The sequence below is a fragment of the Artibeus jamaicensis genome, unplaced genomic scaffold, assembly GCF_021234435.1.
Source record: "Artibeus jamaicensis isolate MK-2021 breed Jamaican fruit bat unplaced genomic scaffold, CSHL_Jam_final contig_1715, whole genome shotgun sequence".
NCBI lineage: Eukaryota > Metazoa > Chordata > Mammalia > Chiroptera > Phyllostomidae > Artibeus > Artibeus jamaicensis.
Window position 1 is genome coordinate 83,042 of NW_026521335.1, and position 19,584 is coordinate 102,625.

General features: G+C 46.6%; 1 protein-coding gene across 4 annotated transcripts in view; it reads right to left on the reverse strand.

The window, feature by feature from the left end:
* Positions 1 to 1,314: 1,314 nt before the first annotated feature.
* OTUD7B (OTU deubiquitinase 7B) overlaps positions 1,315 to 19,584 on the reverse strand; it is a 55,785-nt gene continuing 37,515 nt past the window's right edge. For all 4 annotated transcript variants that reach the window (XM_037167970.2, XM_053670076.1, XM_037167965.2 and 1 more), the window contains 9 exons: positions 17,904 to 18,131; positions 15,482 to 15,583; positions 14,615 to 14,742; positions 10,079 to 10,191; positions 8,382 to 8,509; positions 7,928 to 8,077; positions 7,231 to 7,345; positions 6,204 to 6,288; positions 1,315 to 5,335 (listed from right to left, as the gene is read on the reverse strand). In XM_037167970.2, the coding sequence (XP_037023865.1) occupies positions 4,127 to 5,335; positions 6,204 to 6,288; positions 7,231 to 7,345; positions 7,928 to 8,077; positions 8,382 to 8,509; positions 10,079 to 10,191; positions 14,615 to 14,742; positions 15,482 to 15,583; positions 17,904 to 18,131 (2,258 nt within the window). In that variant the 3' untranslated portion in view covers positions 1,315 to 4,126. The remainder of the gene's footprint in view (positions 5,336 to 6,203; positions 6,289 to 7,230; positions 7,346 to 7,927; positions 8,078 to 8,381; positions 8,510 to 10,078; positions 10,192 to 14,614; positions 14,743 to 15,481; positions 15,584 to 17,903; positions 18,132 to 19,584) is intronic.

Below are 19,584 nucleotides of genomic sequence, written 5' to 3' on the forward strand. Positions count from 1 at the left end.
CTGTGACTTGCAGACGGGGCACCCACAGAGTGAGAGAGCCATAGCGCCTGTATGACTCACTGAATCTGCAAATGAAGGGCCTGGCGTGAAAAGGACGTTAGAAAACTGGGGCAGATGATTCCATGTTGGGGGAGGGGCTTCTGTCTTCTCACCCGTGGTTGTGTGTCTGGGACACTGACTGCTGGAGAGAGAACACACCGAGTCCGGAGGTGTCTGAGTAACTCAGGGACGATACTCTCAAACTCCTTTATTGAGGAAGAAGAAACGGACACATGGCTGCTTAGAAAGGAGTAGCGATGGTGAGAGCTGGGTTCTCGGAAGTCCCTCAGAACCAGCCCCGTTCTTTCTGGCTCTGCATCACCTCCCAAATACACAACACAAAGTCATGGCTAACCTCTGTTCTGTCCGGGAGCTTCAGTTTTGCCTAAGAAACTGAGCCAAGAGAAGAGGGAAGGTACTTCCCTCCTGGCCCTATAGCAGTTTAACACCATCCCCACTCCACAAAGAGATTGAATCTTTAAAAAAAAATTTATATATATAATCTTTTTATTTTAATGACAGAATCCAGTATGTATGAGGGAAAAACTTTTGATTAAATCTTGTAACCTTCAATAAAACCGGCATAGATTAAGGGAGGATTTGGGAGGCTTATAGTATACTTGTTCCATCAGGACTGGGGTGAACTAGGGTGGAGGGATAGCAGTCTTAAATCAACAAGGAAAAACCTCCCCTCCAATAAAATACCTCAGCAGGCACCCCAGCACCCTGGATTAAAGGAACTAAGTGCACTTCTTTAAGCCTGGGAGACAGTTATCCCCCCTCAGCTAGAGTTGCGGGGCCTGCCCCCCCCACCTCTCCTTAACGAAGGTGTTTGTGCTCGTTTGCCTGCACAGCGTGTAGCACACTCTTCCCCTCTCCCAACACGGTAATTGCATGGGCTTGCCTCTTCCACCCCCTCATCTTCCCCAAATACCACAAACCAACCCAACCTCATTTCCCAGGCAATACTCCTTTCTCCTGCCCACCCACCCCACACAACCGTCCTCACAGTAAAGAAAACAAACCTTACTCATCCCTAGAGAAAAACATCCATTGAATCAGGGTCCCTTGTCCTTAGAATGGAGAGTTTTTTTAATGCCTCAATAAATAGTTACCTTCCCAAATTAAGAAAAATACTTAATAAAAAGCTATAGGGCCTAAATAAAGCCCTATTTTCCCATACTCACCCCTAGGCCAACGCCCAGAATTTTGAAAGAGGTCAGAAGAAATTGGGATTGGTTAATTTATAAATCAAAATAAAAACCAAACATGACACAAGGTTTCTGTTTTTGTTCATTTGTCCTCAGTTTTTTTTTAAACAAAAGTATAACCTAGAACTAGTAACAGAACAAACCCAAGCACAGCAGTCCAGTGGAGAATTCACTCTTTCCCCTTTCACTCTCTGGGGAAGCCCCGGCCTGGTCTGGCGCCCACTGATCCAGGCCCGAGCCTGACAGAAGTGGACGCCTGTGAGAAAGCCAGGTGGGCTGTGCATATTCGAGGTGAGAGTTCGAGCACCTGCCCTGTGGGTGCGAATTGGGGGGGGGGGGGGAGCCCACAAGGTGGTAGCCTCACTAGGGGTTGTTCTAACCCCACAAACAGGGCTAGGTGAGAAAGGCACTCGTTTGGGGCATAAAATGTAAATGCTGCCCCAAACCCAGTAACCAAGATACTACTTTAATGCAGTATTTTTTGAAAATCTAAACTGTTAAAAAAAAACAACCACAATGAACAAAGGATCACAATTTGAAATACAGAATTCCATCCCATGCTTGTCTCAGCCTTACCTGCCTCCCCCTAATCCTAGTCCTGTGACCTCCTGTCTTTAAGATTCTGATACTGTTCATTATGGATTTTTTGCATTAATTTAAAAAAATACTGCATTAAAACATCATTTTGATGACCCAGTTTTTGGCGTACCTCGTCAGCTTCGTACCTGGGAGGAGTGGTCTCATACCAGTCCCCGCCCTGCCCAGAACATGTCACACATGCCCCCCTTCGGGGCCTCACTCCTTTGACCTCATTGCTTCCTTAAAACCATCCTTCTTTCAAAGAAAAGCTTAAGAACTCACAGCCATGGGAAATGATTCAACCAACAGACTACGAGATTTGGAAAATAAGTGAGTTCCAAGTTTGTTGAGGAGGAAGGAACCTTTCTAAAATGTGAGCAGTTCCAATTAAAAGGAGTCTTGGTGGCTTTGTTACCAAGGGGGGAACAGGGTGACAACTTTCCTGATTGGGCAGAAGCAACATATGGCGAACACACATCCCCCCGCCACACCCCCGCAGCCCGTGTCTGCCTTAGATCACGTGTAGGGATTACATTCCACGGGCTGGGTTATAAGTACATACCTTTAAGTACAGAAAAATAGCCCTGGTTAACACCTGGACACTTAAGTACACTTACTCCCCTTCTGTGTATGTACCCAGGAGTGTATACAAATTGCATAGTTGGTGGGGTTTTTTTCCCCCAGGGGGGAAAAAGAAAAGGAAGGAAAATTGGCCCAGGATAGGTCCTCTGGTTTAAAGCTCTTAAAAATGGTGCTGGCCAGAGCATAGGCTGTCCAGACTTGTGCTTTGTGCAAAATGCAAAGGAGCTTCCCCCCACTTCGCCCACAGGCCCCTCCCACCCCACGGGGGGGGGGGGGGGGAGGGCTGGGTCAGGGGAAGGGGGAAATCCAAGGCAGATCTGCTCATTGGGAGTCATCTGTGATCTGTGGTTGTAGTTCACTAAAATAGGTTTCTCTAACTACCTTTTTATAAATCACCCCAGTCCCTACCCCATGTTTCAACATCAGTCCTATTATCAAAAATATCTCTTCTTACAAAGTATTTATTATTATTTTAATAAACTAACCACAGATTAAGGTCAGCTATGGCTTAACAAAAGAAGCCAGGATGTTAAGTTCATTCTCTAAAAGTAGAGAGGGAGGAGAAAGAATCACTTAAATAGGAAAAAAATTATTTTTAAAAATGTTTTTGCTTGCTGGGGTCTTTTTACATTTTCCTTTTAAAAAAGTCAAAAAATAAGTTGCTTTCTACAGAAATGCAGCAGCAGAGGATGGTAGTGCTCTATTTAGGTTTTTGGTTTGGTTCAAAACAGTCTGGCCTGAGGTCTGTCCTCCTCCCGCCCCTCCCAAGGCGCCTCGCGCTCCAGGACCCGGTCATTGCTTAGTTAAAAAAGGCCACCTCCACCCAGCCTCACCTGGAGAAAATTCAACACACACAGCTGCTCTTCTCATCACTCTCCTCCCTTCCCCAGAGGGAACTTTTTCTTTTTTTTTTTTTTTTTTTAAATAAAATGAAAGTCTTTTTAAAAAAAAATCACAACCTTCTTAGCTGAGCTCAGCCCTCAAAAAGGGTGAGGGAAAAAAAGATCGGGGGCAATCAGCATTCTCCTCTCAAACTGGAACAGATGACAGATGGTATTTAGAAGGAAATACAACTTAAGAGGAAAAGGATCCCCCTTCTAAGTTCTTCCCTTTCCCATCGCAATAAACCAATTTAAGCTACCTCCTCCCTCCTAACAGGCACCCGTAAGCACACATTACTGCCTTGTCTCTCCAGATCATTCAGGAGAATATCCAACCCTAATCTCTAACTCAATTCAAATCGATAGCAAATGTGTCTAATTTCCCAGCTTCTCTCCACACCCCAACTCCACCACCATGTGCTCTTTTCCAACCTGAAAGAACTTTGGTCTGTTTTTTTCCTTTATTGACTGAGAACCACCTTTGCCTGTTCCTTCCCCAGACATATGCTACCTCCCCACCCCACACCTGCCCCTACTGCTTTCCCTCAGGTCCTGGGATGGACCCAAGGGGTTATGAGACAGCATCACCATCTTTTCCCCTTATACCTCCTCAGTCCTACCAAGGTCTGCAAGAGACCCGCCCAGCCCTGGAAGTGCCGGCCCGGCGGCGCGGCAGCCTGGCGGCCCTCCAGCGCACACACACTCAGGTTTCCAGCCAGGCTCCCACAAACTTCACTGCAGTTGCCCCAGCAACATGGGGGCTGGGTCTTGATGAGCCAATTAGTTGAGCTTAACTTTCTTTGTTTAGCCCCCTGCCCTCCAAGGTCCCCCAACTCAGAACCTGTGTACCAGCAGTTCCCCACCGGGTTCCCGTTCCCTCCTCCTCAGTTCTTCCCTATAACAGCAGGAGCAGAAGTTGTTTGTCTCGGGGTGTCCATAGAAGCTGCAGTTCGGTTGTTTGCATTTGGTCTGGGTTGGGGGAAGCCCCCTGGGCCCTCCAGCCCATCCATCTGGCTCAGGGGGCTCTCGGAAGCCGTTGCTATAGGAATCAGCCACGCGGAAGTGGGGTGGTAACAATGCACCCCTGTGAACTCCATCCTTGGAGTGACTGCCTGGCTCCAGAGAAAGGCTGCTGTCCTGATGGGGGTAGGGTCGCCCAGGAGGGCACTGTCTAGGGAAGGTGGCATACGGGGGAAGGCCCCCTCCACACGGACCCCCTGCCAACTGCCTCCGGGGTTCCTGGCAGTGAACTCCACCCCCAGAAGGCCGAGGAATTGTATAGCCCCCAGGGTAGCCAGCAGAGAATGCCATCGCCTTGGACTCTGTTTGGGGGGCAGTCAGCAGCTCCTCCCCACCATCTGGCTCTGGTTTTTTGGCTGGAGGAGGCCCACTCCCCACCCCTCCATTCATGATCTTCCTCTCCGCCTCCTTCTGTTTCTGCTCTGCCAGGAATCTCTCCTCGGCATCGGAAAGGTAGCGCTGGATCATCTCCTCCTGATACTGGTGACGGTGACCCATCTTCAGGGTTCCAACGAAAATGAACTTCCCCTCCCCTTGCATTGCAGTCCTCATGATGCTCAGGCTCTGCATCACCTCCTGGCTATACTTGCTTCCTCCGTTACCCACGGACTCAGAGGCGGGCTTCTCAGACACGGGCACATCCCCCGCGGCCTCCTCTTTGCCACCCTTCCAGCTCTTCAGCGAATTCTTCTTCTTCTTCTCCAGTGTCTCAGTGCCACTGCTCACCCCTGACCCTGTCCCCATCCCTCCAGGCTTGGAGCCCTTGCTGTGCATCAGGCCTCCCATGTTCTTCTTGAGCTTACTGCCCAAGGTTTTGCCAAAGCTGCCCAATTTATTAGCCACCGAATCGGCCCTCTTCTTGTCTTTCTCCCGATCCCGTTTTGACTTCTCTTTCCGCTTGCTGCCCTCGTTGCTGGCAGAACTGCTGCCAACTGACTCCTTGTCTGACTCCCCAGACTCGGGAGTGGACCGGGGCTCATCTCCAGCGGAGGCTGTAGGGGACTCGGGCTGGGCCAGAGGAGCCTGGAGGAGACAAAAACAGGGTTGTCTGTTATCCCATTGGTCTGAGTTGGGGGAGGTTCCCAGGGACCCCTAGGTCTCCACCGGGCTCACGGGGCTCCCTGTAACCACTGCTACAGGAATCGGCCACGTGGAAGAGGGTGGTAACACCCCTGGGAACTGCATCCTTGGAGTGACTGAGTCGTGTCAGAGAAGGGCTGCTGTCCTGATGCAGAAGGGTCACCCGCGAGGGCACAGTCCTTCCTCAGTTCCAGTCACTGTCCCTCAGACAAGGGAAAACTGTATCTAACACCCAGTGTCCATCTCGCCCCTGCACTGACTTCCTTCTGCGGCAGGGGGATGTCTCTTCTCGTAAACTTCTCCATGCCGAATTCATCCCAAAATGAAACTCAAGGTTGAGTGTTGACTAATCCCAACCAACCCGCTCGAGCCATTCTGGAGCCCCCGGACTGTTGGACGCTCAGCACAGGACGCCAGCAGACTGCCCTGCCCATGCTCCTGTTCTGTGTGAACTAACGATGTCCTCGGCGCCTGCTGGGTCAGGAGCTCTTTAAGCTGCTCTGTCTCCTCTGGTACCAACGTGGAGGTCTATGTACAGACAGTTCAGGACAAAGTAATGACAACATCAAGTTTACCAAAATGTCCAGAACACTTTTCTTGAAGAATGTGTTTTCATATTGGAAAGCAGAGCTTGGCTGGAGAGGAAATGTGGAAAATGGGGGGCACTGACAGACAGAAAGGCAGGAAAAAGGGACTTTGGGAACTTTTCTGACATTGTCCGGTTATTGCTAATCTTGAATCGTAAGCCACAACTCAGAAGATATTCAGAAAGAAAGAGCCACCGGATCTGCTTGTTCTCCCCCATTCTCACCTGTGTGTCCGACGACACTGGGATCCACTTCACACTCATGTAGCTATGCAACAGATGCAATTTGACCTCTAGGGACAGGATCACACTGTGAAAGGACAGAAAGGAATTAGAAATGTACTGAGATCTTTCAAAGCAAAGCACTGCTGTCATTTGGGAGGGAGAGTGGGTGAAGGCCACATGGCCCGGGACTCAGGGTTAGGTCTGAATTATGGCACCACCAATTCCTAGGCCTGAGGACCTTGAGCAAGTCACCTCAACCTCTCTGAAACTCAGATGGGGTCAGTTATGGGCATAGATAATACTAAATCCTGTAGGGCTGTTGTGAAGATTAAAATAGCATTTAGAAGGGGCACACAGCACAGTGTCTAATAAACAGGAAATTCTTACTACACAGCCATTGTTACCACTGCTATAAATATCATTTGGAAGGAGCTTTTGAAAGTGAGGTGAGAACTTACTTAAAAAGCCATAAACTCTGGGTTTTTCGATCAAACCCTCTCGGCTGGGTCTGTTTCCGGAGCCCGAAGAAGGCAGCGCCGGGGGAGGAGGAGTGTTTACACTCACACGCTCTCAACAGGAAGCAGTGGTGGGAAGCAGGGCACGGGGTGGGGGAGAATATTTCTTGCTGTTTAAATTCCAGAAAGGCAAAAATCCAGAGCAAATTATTTTGGCCAGCTACTTAAAGCCCCTCTCGCTTAGTCCGGGGGAGAAGAACTGTGAATTGAACATCTTGATTTTCGGACACTGCTCTGGGGACTCTCGGCCGCCTCAGCGTAGAGCACTCTTCATATCGTAAGGAAAGAACACGCTGAGAGCCCGGGATTCCCCTCCTTCACAAGAGAAGCAGCAGCTCTGCGCTGCGGGAGCCCTGCTGCCCGCCATCTCCCACCTGCCCATCGTCCCAAAGACACGGAGCTACGGTGTGACGGGCCTGCTGCCACACTGTGGGAAGGTGCCCGGGAGGCGGGCACTGTCTGTGTGAGAGATCACGGCTACGAAGCAGATGGAAGGGGTAGGTCTGCCTCACCTGGCCAATCGGACATTGTCACTGTCATCTTTGCCCCACTCCCAGCTCTTTCCAGGGTCCACAGCAAAGTGCAAGGGCAGCAGTTTATGCTCTGAATCTGTGAGTGGGATCACAGCTGCGGGGGGAAAACACGTCATCAAAGAGTCTCTTCAGAGAGAGGAGGAGGCAAGTGAACGCACACCGACTCTGCTAAAAGGACGGACTCACACAACAGGCCTCTTATGGTAACTAGCCACCTCTGGGGTCTGACGCGTGAACCACCCTGGCATTAAATACTAGGCAGGCTCTCCTTCACAACGCAACACACAATTTAGGACACTCATCTCCACGACCCCCCAACCAGCCAGTTAACGAACACTCGTGATATTCTTGCCACTTAAAGTGGATTCAGGGAATTGAAAGTCAGTAAGACAAATACAGCACAGCATCGTTTGGAAGGTTCTATGACCTTAACACATAATCTCTTCAGAATAGGAAGCAGGGGATACAGGCTACAGTGCTTTGCCTGCACCTTTTTTTTTTTTTTAATTTTAAAACCCTTGCCTAGCTTAGTCCTGTAGAACAGTATCAACATGTCCCAGCTGGGCTTGCACATCACTGAAATTCTTTCCTCCTCTGTGTTCTCTCATTTCAGTTGTTCCAGGTGGAAATGACACAGACGCCAAAACACCCGAGACACAGACACCGTGTTCAGCACCTTGTTCCTTGCCATTCTCCTTCTGCTCCATGGACACGAGCGCAGAGAAGTGGGCCTGATCGTAGGCGAGCACCAGAGGGGAGCGGTGACACTGGCCAGCTGGGACCTCCAAGGGCAGATAGATCCCCCCGAAGGGAATAGGAGCAAACGCTGCAGGGAACCGCAAAGATGATCACTAAGGCCATGTTCCTGCCTAGTAGGCGATCCCTCTACCCCACTCAGCCGACTGAGTCACCCCTTTTCATTGCAACCCCTGCTTAATAGCTGTTTCCTAAAAAGCCTCATCAATTAACCCCAACTTGCATCTTTTGACAATTTAGTGTTGTTCCAATTTACACCTGTTTTCTCCCCGAGGGTCCCAATGCCCCCTTTCTGGCACTCCTCCCAGAGCTGAGCCCAAGGCTCTGTGGACAGTGGGTGCTCAGGGCGCAGTGAGCGCTGCTGACGGACTCACCTTCTCCCCCGGAGTCCCGCAGCATGGTGTCTGCCACGACGACTATGGGCCTCCTGAGCACATGAGCAAGGACAAAGACGTGGAATTCCTCCAGACTCTCATACACGGGCTCCTCTGAACTCTCCGCTCTAGAGTTGCAGGCGGGGAGAGTGTGGAAGGGGTGCGGTGGGCAGGAGAGGGAAGAAAACAAAACAAGAGACCCCTGAAGACCAGTTCTGCAGACGGGACAAAGAAGGGCGTCCTTTCCTGGTCTTCCACCCCTAAGGCTGCCACAGACAGAGCTGATTATTTTAAGCTCCTACCACTGCTTCCACTTCCATCTTACAGATGAGGAAATTCAAGCAAAGCGATCTGAAGGCTCTACGGTTAAAGCAGTGGTAGGAATGTGAAGGCAACTCCTCTCAATACTCGTCTTGTTCAAAAACCTTCCCCAACTCTCTTTATAAAGTAGCTAAATACACAACTGAGTTGCCTCATCCTGCTAACTTCACCTGCCACAACCACCCACACATCACACCCGGTCCAATAAAAACAAAACCCCAAATTCTTCCTATGTTTCCTTACTTGGAGAACAGCCTCCTACCTACCTAGTAGCCTAACCAGAAATCTATGAAGTACTTTCTTTATCTCTCAACTCCAATTAATCCCCTGGTTTGGCCAATTCTCCTCCCAAGTGTCTCTGTGTCTGTCTGCTCTGGCTTATTTGCAATCCACCACCCCGCGCCGCCCAGGGCTCTCTCTGTCTTGCATCACCACAACTGCACCTAGTCTGCCCTCCACTTCATCACCCATTCTGCTGTCGGTGTGTTTCATACACAGATTTGCTCCTGTCACTCGTGTGCTCACAACTCAGTGGCTTTCCGCCCCGGTAAGGTGATGTTATTCAACATCTGGTGCTTGCTACAAATGCAGAGTTCCGGGTCCTACCCAATCCAACTCAAGGGTGGAAGTACTGAAATCTGGAGTTTAATTTTATTAACAAAAAATTATAAGTATATTCCAAACTAGAAAGAATATTATACTAAACTCTCATGGATCCATCACCGGCCACAATTAGAAACACAGTGTCTCATTTCACCTACACCTACATCTTACCCTAACAGCCACCACCCCACACACCCAATTATCCTGAAGCAAAGCCTAGACACAGCATTTCATCCATAAATATTTTGGTTTCTATCTATCTCTAAAAAATAAGAGGACTCCTTTTAAAAGTACTCACAATGCTATTAGGATCACACTTAAAAAAGTTAACAATGATCAAACATGTAGACATTGTTCACATTTCCTTAACTGTCTTACATACGTCCATACATTCCAATTGGTTGATATGTCTCTTAACTGTCTTTAAACTTACATTCCCTCTCCCCTATTATTTTCCTTGTGATTTATTTATTGAGGGAATTGGGTCATTTGTCCTGCAGCTTCCCAAAGTCCAGGTAGGACACAACTTCACCTCCTAGGCACGGCACACACAAATCTGGGTTGCCTGGCTTCATCTACCACTCTGCACCATGCGCCCAACATTCCAGCAATACTGAACTACCTAGAGCTCCCAGACCACACCATGCTGTTAGACAATCCTGTGCCCGTGCCATGGCCCCTCTCCTTCCTCCTAACATCCTCTTAGCACACGGTGCTTTAGACTTGAGGACTCCGGTAAGGTTATTTCCTGCTCCCCACTCAGCCATACGTACCCACCACAGTTGGCTCCATTGGTACCTAGATGCATGCGGGGCTCACTTGAGGCAAGCTTGATCAGCTCATTCCATTCCTTCTGCCATTCATCCTCTGTGTATACCAGCCCTGACTGTGTGAAAGACAGGCATTGGATATCAAGCAATTAGAGGCTAGATTCAAGAGGCAACAGCCATTCCAACTGACTCACGTTACCCCACTCCCTATTCTTTAAACACTTGGCCTACAATTTATACTCCAAAGTCAAATCTCTTTTTCCTTTGAAAACCAAGATCCATGAAAGCATAGTCTACAATCTCTCTCACATTTCTTTTTCTTCCAGTCTTCCCAACCCACTGCAATCTAGCTTCTGTTTCTGCCCTCCGAGCCCTTCACCTCCCACACACTTCACCGAGCCAATTCTGGTCAAAGGATGGTGACCTTCTAATTGCCAGCCTGACTCTGGTTCTCATCTTTCTTAGCCTTCATGTGGCATTTGATCTCCTCTTTAAATTCCCTTCTCCTTTAGCTTCCACAGTATTACTTTCTCCTACCTCTGTGAATGCTGCTACCTCAGAAACACTGATGCTGTGTTGATGAGTTTAACCTTGGTTCCTCTGGGTTACCTCCTCCCCTATACCACCATCTAGTTCATCTACTGCCACCTACTTGGTCAGGGCTCTAACCTCTCCCTCTCCAGCTGCTAGACACCACAAAGATTATCACTGAGGCTATGCTCTTGCCTAGTGGGCAGTCCCTTTACCCTGCTCTGCCAGAGTAAAGTCCTGGGATTGAGTCCTCCCCTTCATTCCAACCCCTGCTTAACAATTCTTTCCTAAGACCCCTCATCAATCGACTCCCACTGTTCTACTCTGAGTCTTCTGAGAATTTTGCACTGTTCTAATTTACACCTTGTTCTTTTCCCCAAGGGTCTTTAATCCCCTTTCCTGAACTCCTGTCAGGAACAGAATTCCTATATTCACACTCAGCTGCCTACTTAAGATCACCATCTGCCTACAACTACCTCGAATTCTACACAGTCAAAACTGAACCCCTACCTCTTCCAAAGCCACTCTTCTGTGTTCCTACCTTAGTGAAGAGCACTAAACAGCACTCCAACACCACAGTCAGAAACCAGGGAGTTATCAAAGACTCCTCTCCTGTCACCTACCCACACCCAGATCCCTTCGGTCAACAACCATTGAGCATGAACTACTGCAATGGACCCTTAAAACTGGGTTTACTACTTCCGGTCATGTATTCTTCTGATCCACTGTCCACAATGCCACCGCAAAGATTCATTGTAAGTGAAAACTTAATGGTGTCTGCTCCCTGCTACAAACTTCTTTAAGAATTATCATTACCTGTCACATACAGCATACTCCTCAAGTAGAGCACACAAACTCCACCTCCTGGCCCCTACCCTCCTCTCCAATCCAAAAGCTCATTTAGTTAGCTGCAGTGTCTTCCATGCACCACGCTGTTTGACACTTCTGAGCCTCTAAGTCAGAGGTGTCAAACTCATTTTCACTGGGGGCCACATCAGCCTCACCGTTGCCTTCAAAGGGTCAAAATAACTTTAGGACTGTATTAATGTAACTACTCCTCAACTGCTAAGAAGTTGAAATTACATTCGGCCCTTTGAAGGCAGCCACGAGGCTGACGTGGCCCCGGGTGAAAATGAGTCTGACGCCCCTTATCTAAGTTGCTTGTCCTCCTGCCTGGAGCAGCTCAGGACTCCCTATCCACCTGGCGAATACTTTCTCAGCTGTCAGGAGAGAGAACTCAAGTACCACTCCCCCATGAAGCCATTCCTAAACCTTCCTGGGAGATCAACCGCTACTTCCCTTGTGCTCTCCCTCCTCAACTGCTACACAGACTGCTATCCCGGAAGCCATCACCCACTACTCTGTTGTAACTAGGTATTTGCATGTCCCTCTCCTACTGCTACTTTTAAGGGCCTGAACCAAGTTTATGCAAAATATCTAGTGCCTACTATGTAATCCATAATCATTAAATACATGTGCTAAGTGAAACTATAATTTTCATCGAAGAAGCAGAAGTAGTACAAACAATTTACAAATATTATATTGGTTTTAGGATGTATATGATGATTTGGGAGACCAGTCTACCTTATTAAATTCAGCTCACATTACATTAAAATGAGTTTTGGAAACATGAGGGGGTCAGGAACAAACTTAACAGGAATTAAAGAGCTACTCTGAGCACATTATACTTTAATTTAAAAAGTGACAAAGCTACTTTAGTTTGTAAAATGACATCACATTTTTTTCGATTGAAAATAGTAAGAACTATGCACAGGTTATATCGGGGTGCTCTGGTCACTGGGATAGTCACTGCTTGCTGTTCTTCTACCCACACAGCCACTAGGTGGCGTACCCTTCTGGCCTGAAAACGTCCTTACTGGGTTTTACCACCAATTTCAACACAAAAAAGTTCTGGGAAATCAAAACCATTTTAGTTTGTTCGTGTGTCTGGTCTTGGCTAATAGAAGCTCCCAGTCCATCACCACCCTCCCTCCAGCCCCACTCCCAAGGGCTGAACAATCTGAGCTGAAACAATGACTCAAGGGTGTCCGACCCGGGGCCCTCAGCCCGCATGTGGCCCAGGATGGCTATGAGTGCGGCCCAACACAAAATCGGAAACTTACTTAAAACCTTTTTTTGGCTCATCAACTTTCAGTAATGTTTGTGAATTTAATGTGAGGCCCAAGACAACTCTTTTTCTTCCAGTGTGGCCCAGAGATGCCAAAAGGTGCTAAACACACTAAAAAAATTATTTTATTCCAGGCTATATTTATAGTATGGAACTTTTAATGTGCCCAGCAAAAGGAGTAAAAAGATTGCTCCTTTGAGAATCACTATTCTCTATGCGTGTATTTTTCAGGGAGTCTCCTCGCTAAATACTATCATAACCTAACCTCACCTTTAAAACAACAACTATGGCCCTGACTGGTGTGGCTCAGTGGACTGAGTGCCAGCCTGTGAACCAAAGGGTCACCGGTTCAATTCCCAGTCAGGGCACATGCCTGGGTTAGGCCAGACCCCTAGTGGGGAGTGCACAAGAGGCGACCACACACTGCTGTTTCTCTCCCTCTCTCTCTCCCTCCTTCACTCTCTAAAAATAAATCTAAATAATAACTATACATTCAAGCTTAAAAGCTGGAATTGGGCACCCTATTCTCTGACTGTTGCTATCACTTCTACTTAATAACCAGCGTGCTCTGGTTTGGCCTTTACTTGTCCAAGTGGTCAAATACAAGGTTCAGGTTCAGGTATGGTGTGAAGAAGACAAACTCTGGGCTGGCTCTAGGTCAGGCAAAAGAACGTGCCGTTTCCTTGGCCTTGCCCTGTGCATTTATTTTCCTCAGGAAATTTCTTCTAGGGCGGACTGCTGACCAAAGATAGAACTCTCATTTTAGTACCATCCTAAGTTTAACAATGGGTTCTTTGTTTTTGAAAAAGAAACAGAACACATTCTACTTACATATTTAGTCTTCAGGACACAAAATTCCGACTAAAACCAAAAAGTCTCTTAGTTCTATATATTGTCCGTTATGATACAACAATAAAAGAAGAAAAGAAGATGGAAAGGAGAATTTTAAGTCTCTGAAGAGAAACCTCATTAATTCCAGAAACTCCCAGCTAGATATATACATAGCAAAAAAAGGATATACCCAAAGAGCAGGAGATAAACACAGAAGACAGAACCAGTGGAAAAGGAAGCAGGGAGACCCACTGTGTTTATACAAATGTTAATGTCAGTATTAAAGGGAAGGGGGGGTAAGCTGCTTCTATGAAGAGCCAAATAGTACATTTTTTAGCCTCCGTGGGCCATACCCAGCCACTCTGTCCTGCTGCTGTAGCAGGAAAGCACTTACATAAACATACACATGTAAATAAATGGGTGGGGCTGTGTTCCAGTAACTTTTTTTTTTTTTACAAAAACAGTTGGTGGGACTTGGCTCACAGGCCATAGTTTGCCCAACCCCTGCTACGAGGATGGAAAGTACAAACAATCCATTTTTACATTCATGTACAAAAACAGCTTCAACACTGGCTAAACCCCTGAGAAGTACCATTCAAATTCAATGTAACAGGCATACTTTAAAAATTTTTAAACAAGCTATTTGAAAAATAAATGGTACATATGGCCCAAAATACTTTTAAGCATTTATTTTATATTTCTATATGGGTTTAAAATACAAGTCCTTAAAAACTGGTCTTATTATGAGCGATGAAATCAAAACGATACAAAAATCCTACCAACTCATCATACCTCATTTTGCAAAAGTCTACCACTAAAGACTTTGCCCCTACCAGGTGAAAAGCACACGTCTCGGATTCCCCACACCAGTACTCATCTCTGTATCAGAAAACGTTTACCCTGTGGTATTATCTGTATTTTCTACAATTCTCCAGGATTACAGGAAGATCCAAGCCCCTAAACACCAGGAAACACTTCTTACTATAGGCACTGGGCATTTCCCCGGGGTAACTCTGGGAAACAAGGTTCTCCCACCCAAGTTCCCTCACCTCCTTGTTCTGCTGTGTTTGCTGCCACCTCCAGCGTCGTTTTAACGCTTCCTTCTCGGCTCCCTTTTCCATCAGTGCATACAAAGCTTTCCGCAGCATCAAATCCCGATCGTGGAAACCCCACATCCCTGTGGCAAGAAAACGTAACAGTGAGACACCTGACCGTGACTCAACTCCACCTGTGTATCATTAATTATGATACACAGACCCTGGCATGAAGGAAATCAGGCTGAAACCCAAGTTCAAGAAACCCTTCTGTGACTCAGGGGAAAGGTACTTAGTAGAGAAAGAGAAGATGGTCCTACTTTGGAGGTTCAGAAACCTGGAGGACTTGGAGGTGGAGGATATACCACCTCCTTCCTACAAACCACTGACAGGAAGTCCTTACCCCTGATGCAAGTCTAACACACTAAACGGGCACCAGCAGGTAAGACAGGTCTGGCACATGACAATCAGCTTCAAAGCCTGATGGACCGTTGGAAAACGGGGACTTTTTAAAGCTAGGCAAGTAATATATTGAGTTATGAACCACCTTTATAATTTAAAGTTAACAAGTCTCACAAAGAACAGATGAAGACCTATCTTTTTCTATATACCTGAAGAATAGACATTAAGTAGAATTATATGCACACACAGAGCTATATATTGCTTGTTTTCTGCTGCTCATTACTTCTGAGGGTCACCTCTCAGAGTGGGACCCATGCTAAGCCTGTGCTCTCCATGACTTCTCAGTAAGACCGAAAAAACCCGGGCAGGGCTGTCTTCCAGCTGCCCCTGCACCAGCACGTGTGCGCACCCAAGTCCTGCGCATGACATTGATCTCTGATTCCTTTCTACAAGGGACAAAAGGCCATTTTCAAGACTCACCGAGAGAGGCTGCGTGCAGAAGGCAGTTTCCATCTCCAGTAGTTGCTAAGGGAAGCAGCCTCTGACAAGTGGGGTCCACACTCACCCACCAGTTCAAACGCCCTACAGAAACAGGAAGACAGGAGCAGATTACCCACGAAGCCCTTCTCACCTCCCTATTCTTAAAACATACTACAAATTTGCCTCCTCTAGGAAGCCTTCCAGGACAAAGTCGTCATGCTATTACTCTGTACATCTTCACTTAAATCTAATTGATCAGAATCCAGTGAACACAACTGGTTAGATCAGTGGTTCTCAACTGGAGACAATTCTGTCCCCAAGGGGACATCTGACAATGTCTGGAAATATGTCTGGTTGTCACAAATGGTAGGGTGATCCTACTGGTATCTAATGGGTAGAGGCCCAGGGAGCCTGCTAAACACAGCACAATGCACAAGACAGCTCAGAAAAAAAAAATTATCTGGTCCTAAAGGTCAACAGCCCTAAGACTGAGTGACCCTGGGTTAGATGATGAGGCCAAGGTCATAGGTCGAGCTCTGTATTGGCTACTTGGTCTGATTCCTTCACTCAGGAGATCAGGTAAGTTTTGCAGCAACCGCGCTCAGCACAAATCCATCATCGGTAAAAGAAAAAGAACCTCAAGCATGTGTTCAAAGTGTTCAAGTATCATCTGCACGTGACAGCACGTCAGCATGCAGGTCTGGCCAGAAGGTATCCAGCCATGTAACACGAGAGACAGAGACACTGACTGAAGAAGATACAAGACACACTGTACAGGACAATGACACCTCAGTCCCCTTCAAAGTAAGGACCTCACACAGTGCTCCCAATTGCCATTAGCTACCCTGTTGTATTTTCCTGAATCTCTTCAACAGTCTGAAATCTCTTCCTTTTCAAAAGTGATTTTAGTTTTGGGAAAAGCCAGAAGTCACTGGGCACCAAACCTGGGCTGCAGAGGGGGACTGGGTTACTTGGGTGATCTGATTTTTGCCAAAAAAGTCTGCACAGACATGACACATGGTGGCACACTCGCACTGTCATGGTGAAGTGGCCAATCACCCATTGCCCGTGGCTGCAGCCTTCTGAATCATCTGAATACTTTCTACAGAGGAATGTTCAAGCTTAATACAAAATCTGATGCAGATTTGTTGTTCTACTCCCTCAGCCATTTTGAATGTGACAGCCACACAGTGCACATGCTCACTCAAGGGTGTCCACTGCCCCTACTGACTAGTACAGTGAGGTACTAGTCACTGTCCACACATGCGCATGCCAGTCCACTCTCCTTGCCTGCCAGGTCATCTCGATGATGCACAAACTGTCCTCATTATATTAACAATGGCTGGACTTTTTCCGGACAGACCTCATATACAATATGACTTTCAAGACAGAAGTAATAAGACCAAGTACATAAAACACCCAAGAAGATGAGTCTCGGTTCTGTAGCATCATCCCACAACTAGCCAACTCATTATTTACATACGGAAAATATTTTATGAATGATGCACAAAAGTTTTCTTAAATTACTAAAGAGTCTATGCCCTGGCTGGTGTAGCTCAGTGGATTGAGCGTGAGCCTGGGAACTAAGGGATCGTGGTTCAATTCCCAGTTAGGGCACATGCCTGGGTTGCAGGCCAGTTCCCAGCGGGGGACACACGAGAAGCAACCACACATTGATGTTTCTCTCCTTCTCTCCTTCCCTTCCCCTCTAAAGATAAATGAATAAAATCTTTTAAAAAATTACTAAAGAGTCTATACAAAAAAACTGGCCTGTAATCTTGCCAGATAACTTGCTAACTTTAAAAATACACGTAAGTCAAGGTACACAGTTAGTGTGGAAAGGTGCAAAATGAAGAAGAAAAGCGTCCTTTCCGTGCCCCCCCCCACCCTGCAGTCCTTCAGGGGAGTTTCTAACACCGGACTAACTTCCTGACTAACCCCAGTCAGCTCACCCCGTCATACTAACCAATTTAACGAGATTAAAACAAACACAACTGTAAAGGTAAACAAATCTTTTGGGAAAAGTTTACATAAATAAACATGACTCAGATTAATCACCACTGGGCATCGTCTAAGGCGCTGGTCCTCTCTGTTCACAGGCTGTTCCAGAACCAATTATAATTCATTTCTATTTTTTTCATGTACAGATTTTTAGATATTGATTCCTAGGCCTTTGATGTGTATATCTGGTTTCCCTTTCACCCAACAGGAAATTTCCAGAGGGCAGTGTCTACTGTGTGTCCTTTCTTTAACCTGAAGAAGTGCCCAGCTCAATAAATGTTTACCTGACTGACTGCTGGCTGGGACTGGAATCAGATCCCACACGTACCCTGGGAGCTACTGGTCAAGCCCCGCCCCACTGCGCAGCTGCCTACAGGTAGAGAGCAGAGGGGAGAACGTGGAAAGGGAAGCGCTCACTGACCTGCCTGTTCCAAGGCAACCAGCATGGACTGTTCAATGAGGTCTCTCTCTATGAAGCTGCGGAAGTCTTCATTGTACACAGTGAGATCTGGAAGCTGGAAGGCACAGATGGGCATTTCCAGGGGGTGCTCACTGCTCCCCCCACCCCCACCATTGGAGGAGACATGGGACCGGGCCAGGGAAACAATGCTGGAGCTGGCGTGGGAGATGCCCCTAGACAGGCGTTTTTCTGCAATGAGAAATGGAGTCACCTTAGAATATACACAGCTCACTCAGAGAACTTTCCACTCAGGGAAAAACCACAAGTCTCACTGGCTACCAAATACCACAACCCTCCATCTCAAGCCAAATACAACTGAAGAAATGCAGAAAGTGGCATTTTTGTGCACTCACATTAGCACCAAACATACATTCCTTTCTACCATTTTGGGAATTTTCCTAACTTCCTCTCCCCATGACTCTGTCTTTTTCCACTTTCATTTCCCAACATAACAGGGACCCCTTCATCTGGCAACCTGGTCACTGTTTGGTGGGAGGAAGAGGGAATATGGGAAATGGGGCTGCACTTGGCCAGACTGACTCGAATAGTATCTCCAATAATTTTCAGGGTCTTGGAGAATATAGAAAAGCATTTTCCATTATAGAAAGTTAATGAAAAATCTTACACACTCAGGAACTTCCTTACCTACCATCAATAACATTTATATACATGATTAACTACAACTTTTCTTGATACTCCCATTTATCAGAAATGTATAGGTACAGTTGATTCTTATTTAACATGCTACAGAGGAAGACAGTAATACAGACACTGCCTCGAGTTATTTATTTTGAATACATGGCACTTATAATCCGCCAGCAGATATCCCACTGGGATAATCTGCTCAGTGCAGTATTACAATTCATTTGCATGGTTTGGGTTATATAAATATTAGCAAAAGAGCTAAAAAATGTATTGGGTAGCAGTTCTTAACCCAGTATTTGCCAGAGATGATGCACAAAGCTGAGATTTGTTTAAAAGTTAGTTTTTTTAAAGTTATTATAGAAGTTATTTTATAGTGATGTTTTTTCATTTTAATGATTTTATTAAAATCATTTTAATAAAATGATTTTTTTTCCATTTAAATGATTTTATTTATTTTTAGAGAGCAGGGGAGGGAGGGAGAAAGAAAAAGAAACACAGATGTGAGAGAGAAATATCAGTTGGATGCCTTTTGTATGTGCCCCACCCAGGGACTGAACCTGCAACCCAGGCACGTATCCCGATTGAGAATTGAACTGGCGACCTTTCACTCTGTGGGATGATGCCACACTAACTGAGCCACACAATTCTGGGCGAGTGATGTTATTTTTCTAACCTCTTTTTTGAGGTATTTGAAAAGAACCACATGCCCATTGTGAAAAATCAAATACTATCAAAAGGTACAAATGTTACCAAGAAATTTCCCTCTCATTCAAAATTCCTGATCCCTTACCCAGAGGCAACCTTTTATAGCCTTCCAGAATTTTTTATACACATAGAAGTGTATATGGCTTTTAAAGTCATTTTTAAAACTTAAATGGGCCCTGGCTGGTGTAGCCCAGTGGATTGAGTGTGGGCTGCGAACCAAAGGGTTGCTAGTTTGATTCCCAGTCAGGGCACATGCCTGGATTGCAGGCCAGGTCCCTAGTGGAGGCCACAT